At 37.5% G+C, this 6,869-nt stretch overlaps 1 protein-coding gene across 5 annotated transcripts in view; it reads right to left on the bottom strand.

Moving 5' to 3' along the window:
• Positions 1-2,521: 2,521 nt before the first annotated feature.
• The window catches only part of KBTBD3 (kelch repeat and BTB (POZ) domain containing 3), a 30,178-nt gene continuing 25,830 nt past the window's right edge, over positions 2,522-6,869 (bottom strand). For 4 of the 5 annotated variants that reach the window (XM_005864885.2, XM_014538532.1, XM_005864882.2 and 1 more), the window contains 2 exons: positions 6,026-6,271; positions 2,522-4,249 (listed from right to left, as the gene is read on the bottom strand). In XM_005864885.2, the coding sequence (XP_005864947.1) occupies positions 2,647-4,249; positions 6,026-6,246 (1,824 nt within the window). In that variant the 5' untranslated portion in view covers positions 6,247-6,271 and the 3' untranslated portion in view covers positions 2,522-2,646. The remainder of the gene's footprint in view (positions 4,250-6,025; positions 6,272-6,869) is intronic. The other variant, XM_005864886.2, reaches the window with a different exon arrangement.

Here is a 6,869-nt window from a genome sequence, read left to right as displayed (position 1 = left end):
ACTTTGAATTTATTTCAAAAAATGTTAAGTGTAATCTTTTTTACATTTAATAATGCCACATACCTACTTTCAATTTTAGAAGATATTACAATATCAGCATTTTGTGTGTGTGCATAATCCAAATGTAGTGGAGCAAGAGAAATGATAAAGGATTAAGTGTTAGAGTTCTTCCACAAGATTGAAAGCAATCTGGATAATGTGCACAATCATTTTGTCTCTTACACTGCGGCAGTGGCTGAAGAATGATAATGAAAGAAAATCAGACTAGAAAGGAAAAAAATACTTAAGGAAGAGGTCACCGATAAAAGAATATTATTCTCTTCCCTAATCTTAGAGGCTGAAAAAATAGCTCCTTCTGGGGTACTGAATAGAAGAGAGATCACTGAAACTTGCACGTCAGAGATCAGAATGGGGGCAGTGAAGCCACAGTGATTGACAAGATCAGAAAAATATAACCAGTTCAGTCACTGACCATGTGCTGTGTGGTTGGGTTCTTGAGGATTTTTGAACCAGCGGAGATAGATCAAATTAAAGTGCTATCTTATAAGAAGGCACACAATTAAAACAACATCAACTATTAACAGGGACAAGCCCACCACAGGTTACAATTGGGCCAAGGAAAAGGAACAGTAAAGGATGAGTTTGGGGATTTGTGACTAGAGAGAATACTTTTCTGGCAGATATAAACGATGAAGAGCACTTGGGTACAGATGTAAAGGGATGGCAATAGGAAAAATGAGTAAGTAGCCTGCAGCAATTATAGAAACCAAGGCAGGAGGCCTTGTGCATTAGAAAGTATATTATACCAAATGCAGAGGGAGCCACCCAGGCCTGGATTACAAGGCTATTTCCAGAAACATTACCATTAATCAATGGGCAATGAGAAGAGTGATAGAGTTGAGTGAATCCACATACATATAGGCCACCCACTGTTATGGTGTAAATTTGTTTTCAAAGCCAGAGAGAGAGAGAGAGAGAGAGAGAGAGAGAGAGAGAGAGAGGAGCCAACTAAGGTAGGCAGGGAAGAAGGCCACCAATTCTACAGAATACTTCCTATCTGATTAGGGCCAGTCCCTGGTTTTGTAAGTGCATGATAATGTGTTCTAATATCCTATTCTATTTTGAAAAATACATTTGAACTTATGATTGTATACATTTATATGATAAAATAAAAGAACCTTCACTTAGGTATATTTCTACTTTGGAACATACTTCTAAAGAATATGGACATTTACAACAGATTAACATTTACTAGAGTATGGGAACTACATTGGAGAAATCCAATCTACACATTGCCTGAGATGTAAATAGGGGGTCTTAAAACCTAAAATGCTTATATCTTTTAAACTGATTAAAGAAGCATATCCTTTTGCAAAGCCAGAATCATCCTAGCTGAGAACAAGGATGATGAATACTCTTCCATTGTTTGGGTTAAAGGTGATGAAACATCTAAACAGATGTTGGTTGTGAATACTACTATCAATACCAACATTTTCTAAATTTAAATTTTGTTCTTAATTTAGAAAATAATTCACTATGAATAATTTACTAAAGTAACAAACCAACCTGGTGCTTTACACTTGGATATCAACACAGGAAACTCAGATGGTACTAATTTAAGTGCTGAAATTCCTATTTGCAACACAAAGTTGGACATTTAATAGTTTAAGAAATGCAATGATAATGATCCACTTAGCCAGAGGTCCGATTGCCTATATCCTCAATTATGTTGGAACCTGGCAATGATACAGAAAAAGTATCTCAGCATTTCCATCCAAGAATCCAAGAACTTCACACATGTTAAGTAAACTCAGGGCAGTGTAACTTAGAACTAATAATTAAATTAAGAATGTTAATTTATTGAGCTTGAGCCAGAAAATAAGGGAGACATACTTCTAGACATCAAAGCCAACTAACACTTAGTTCTAATAGGAACGGCAATTTTAAAAACATTTCAGTAACTGCTGGTAGCATTATGAAAGTATAATATGGTACATTACATTCCTAATGAGGAGTTGAGTCATTAAAAAGTTGAATTATAAAAAATGTTCATGTTCAGTGCACAGTTTAGGATGCTGGGGAAACACATTGCATTTTAGAAAAATTTCTGACCAAATAATGGTGAAAGAAAAAAGTACTTAAAAGAAGCTAACTATGATCAGAAAGGATAGGAATTCAATAACTCTTAAACCTGTATTAACAGGGTAGGATTCTCACCTTTGTAATTTATTTTTCAGTTCATAAAATATAGTGTACATAATTCATTTTTACTACCTAAAGAGATTTCTCCCATTTACAGAGTACAAATCTGTGAACTTTGTTTTTACTATTTGATTTGTTTTTGTATTTCATTGTTAAAAACGAAAACATTCAAGCCTATGAGTTTTATTTACAGAAGACAATACAAGTATTCTGGATTCTCCAAGATTAAATTATATTCAGTATAATTTTTGGTAAAATGCATTTTATATTTTAAGTTTCTGGGAACTGCTAATTCTTACACAGTGTACATTCATAGTAATTCTCTAATAGAAGGTAAATTTTAATTTAAGATGTATAGACCTTTTTTACCGACTGTTATTTAACAAACCTCCCCTAGGTTTCTAGAACCCGAAGTGTTTTACAATGTCTAAGCACACACTACTTTTAGAAATGGTTAGAAAACCAGGGGTCCCGGTATTTGTTAAACCGAATCACCTGGCAGTAAAACTCAGTTAAGGCTCTTGGCATCGGTGACACTTCCTCCCACTCGGACCTGCTGCTGTGGTAGACCTGCACTTCATCAGTGATTTCATCGGGGGCGTAGTCACCGCCTAATATGTAAATTTTATCTTCAATTCCAACTGCACCTGCATTAAAGCCTGCACATTCAAAAGATCCTTCACCCTTCCAGACACAAGTATCGGGACAAAAACTATAAACCTTGTAGGTGGAAAGGTCACATATATACAGTGTGCAGTTTACCGGGACAGCTTTGATTAGCGTGGCATGGAAAAACTGCCCGAACTCTGCTACTAATTCAGACCACTGATCAGTTGTAGCATTGTATCTAAAAAAGCAATCAAGCGATGGGTTAAAGGCATCTGTAATTTCTACCTCTGATCCAAGCACATAAATTACATTTTGGCATGCACTTGCTTCAGGGTAGTATATGCCCCTGGGTAACGGGCTAACAGACATCCATTCTTTGGAAAGAGGGTTGTAAGATTCAACGTCTAGGAGACTTTTAATGTCCTGAGATCCTGTTGTCTTTCCACCTACGACAAACAATCTATTAAGAGCCATAACCGATGTATGCATGGTTCTGGGTGTTTTCATGGTTGATACTGGACAGAAATCATTTTTGATTGGACAATAGCACCAGGTTTGATCAGTGGCGTCATGGTATGACTCTGCAATATGAAGCCGAACTGTTCGACAACATGGCCCCTTGCAACCACCTGTCAAGAATATTTTTTCTCCGTAACTTGCCAGACTAGATCCTGGCAAATCAATCAGGTGTGATTGTGGCAGTATTTTCCACGAATCAGTTTTGATATTATAGCAAAATGTATGTTGATTTTCGCCATTTTCCTCAGTTTTGTGAACAAAGATGTATTTTTCAGTTGTGGATGGTCGCGCATCAGGGAAAAGTCCACCAGAACCTTGCACACATTTAATTGCATCCATGACTATGTCAAAACAGTTGGTGTTTTTGAGTAAACACTCTTCATTGAGCAGACAGTCTTGAAGTGTCTCCTCAGGTAATTGATGTAATCTTACTTTTTTAATCAAATAAGGCAGATGCTTTTGCCTTGCTTCTAAGTTATATTTAGTCCAATTCAGGACAACTTTCAGGACAGTTTCTTCTTCAGGAACATCTAATTCATCCGATTCCAGACATTTCTGCACTACTCCAAAATTCATCTCTAAGAAATCACTGGATTTAAATAACAAGGAAAAGTGATGTTGTACAAAGTATAATGCATGATCAAACAAACGGGGAGAGCCATAGCTATCTGATATAGATAATAACTGTAAACAATTGACAATATTAATACTTTTTATTAAGAAGTCACTGCAGGCTTTGGATAGGAAGGGAACTTGAAGAAACGATGACACCTGGAAGAACATTTCCACATTATCATCTGTTATCTTTGTTTTTCCAGTATAGGCATAATCAAGAAAGGCTTTTACTGCTTCGGCGGACAAATTGGTAATGGTAACACTCCCACCATCTCTTTCTTTCATGTTTACTTCAAACATAGCCCTGCAAAAATAAAGAACATAGAAGAAGTAAACAGAAATAATCTACTCCATGAAAATTTTCAGTATTACCTTGAAAAGATTTCCTTTACCCTTAAGTTGATTTAAAATATATTTATAACATATATTTCAAAGCATCGTAATAAATTAGTTTAAAATCTTGAGTAGATACATACAATACTATTTATCTACAAAACATATGTATTACATAACTCTCATATTGCACAATATTCATTATAATGGAGCTATAGCAACTAATCCAAAGAAGGCTATAAAAAGATTCAAATTTTGTATTCTGATTTGATGTTCTCATGTATTATTCATAAAATCTCTCTCTTATGACTTAATTTATTTATGGGTTGGTTAATTAGTACCAACTCTGCAGGTAATAACTAAAATTATTTAAGGTACATAATGCTTCTGTGGTTAGTATTTAAAAGTTTCTTTCAAAATGAATTTTTGATTTGGCAGTACTGAGACCTATGAAAGAAGGAATACAGTGAGATAACAGATGTGGCAAGTGCATCTGTCTGTGTGGGGAAATCCACCAAATAAGATAAACACACATCTAAAAGGACACATTTCATACAGCACTTTAGGAAAAAGGGAAAGTGATTTCAAAAAATGAAACAGTAACCAGGTCCCACACCTACGGCCACCTATCTAATAAGTGGTAGGGCTGGGGTTTAGATTTAGGACATGCGTATTAAGAGGCCAAGTGCGGCAGCACTGTACTATACAGCTTCCTCTGATGAAGAGGTGACATGAGGATAAGGGAGCAGAACAGAACTACTTGGAAGAAAAACTGGATTGGGATAGAGGGGAAGAAACCGGTGGAACCTGAGAGTGACAGAGCATAAGAACAGTTAGGGCTCCAGGGAAGTATAAAGAAAAATAACAGAAGTTACCTGAGAAAAGAACTGGAAAAAAACCCAAAAAACAGATGAAAACATACAGTGTAGTTAGGCAAACCGCTAATAAGAGTTATATTTTTGTCTTAAATTTTACTCTTACATTGTTTGTTTATTAGAGATTTAAACCCTGTTTACTTCAAATAAAAATTGCTTCAAACTTGAACGTAATGTAAAAGGTTGCAATGAGCACTTTGGTTTACTGCAGCGTGACTAGGACGGCTGAAGTCCAGCATGCCACCAAGAGGCCTCACAGGGTCATGTGTTTGACCCCAACCCTTGCAGAATTCCCCATGTGAACAGTGGGTTCTTACAGTGCCATGACTAAGACACTCCTTGTAAGATGATCTACATGGGAACCAACTTATATTCAGAAGGCTGCCCAAACTGGAACAAGCTGGGTCCCCTTCAGAAATGCTTCCGGGGGAACTTCTCACTAGTAGAGTGAAATCCTCTGGGTTGGAGTCCCTCTGTTCCCGATAATCCATTGATACAATCAATATGTGACTGAAATGTGGTTTCCTCTCAGACTCCTCATTTTCTTTGAACTTGGCTTCCATTTTGGACGAATCTGTTCTTTCCTCTTTTTCTAAAGGACACAGTGCAGGGATCCCCTACATAAAATGACTGCAGATGAAAACAATTTTCCCCTGAACATTTTAAGGGACTAATGTTCTATAAAACATCACAAAAGATAGTCCTAAATTTTCATGCTCAAAAATAATTAGTTAATCTAGGCTCTAATGAGCTCTTTTCAAGAAATAAAAATTACTGTTGCATGCTCCTGTGGATGGAAAGTTGAGGAGAGTTTAAAAAGCTAACTTAATTATCCATATCATAAAATCTGAGGCATACACAAGGTAAAGTACCTGAAAAAGTCACTGCACGCTGCTAACACACAACGATGACATGGGATTATTTCATCTTTCATGATTATTTTGAAATCATAAAAGACATTTTGTTCTCTAAAATTCTGTAGTACACTCAAGATTTTCTGTCCATGATCTTCTGACACGAGTAAGTTGTTTGTTTTCTCAGGTGGAATTCCATTACATGAGCTTCGTTGATTGAAAGCATATGAATTATCCATAGCCAATTCCTATTTGTACTTAGAACTGAAATGAAAAAAAAAATCACTGAAGTAGAGTCCCAATAAAATTTTCAGATCAAAATTTGCCCTCTTATCAATTATAAAAAATGCTCACTAAGAACAATGACAAAATAGTAATCCTTGTTTTAAACATTTGTTTTCATGACACTTAAAAAGAAATTCCTTTTAAATTTGTATAAATGTGTTCACTGGAATAAAAAGTATATTATTAAGGGACTAGAGGCCCGGTGCACAAAATTTGTGCACTGGCGGGGGAGTATCCCTCAGCCCCACTTGTGCTCTCTCGCAGTCTGGGACCCCTCAGGAGATAACGACGTGCTGGCTTAGGCCCACTCCTGGGTGGCAGAGGGCACGCCCAATCCCTAGGTGCAGCCCCTGGTCGGGCTCAGAGCAGGGCCGATTGGGGAGTTGGGGTGCCGCCCCCTGTCATGCACAGAGCAGGGCAGATCGGGAGGTTGCCATGCCACCCCCAGTCACGCTCAGGGTAGGGCCAATTGGGGGGTTGGGGCGCCGCCCCCTGTCACACTCAAGGCAGGGTTGATGGGGAGGTTGCGGCGCCACCCCCTGTCACGCACAGAGCAGGGCCGATCAGGGGGTTGGGG

Source organism: Myotis brandtii, unplaced genomic scaffold (assembly GCF_000412655.1).
Source record: "Myotis brandtii unplaced genomic scaffold, ASM41265v1 scaffold1927, whole genome shotgun sequence".
Lineage (NCBI taxonomy): Eukaryota > Metazoa > Chordata > Mammalia > Chiroptera > Vespertilionidae > Myotis > Myotis brandtii.
Note: the sequence above shows the minus strand (reverse complement) of the source record. Positions and strands in the feature narration are given on the sequence as shown.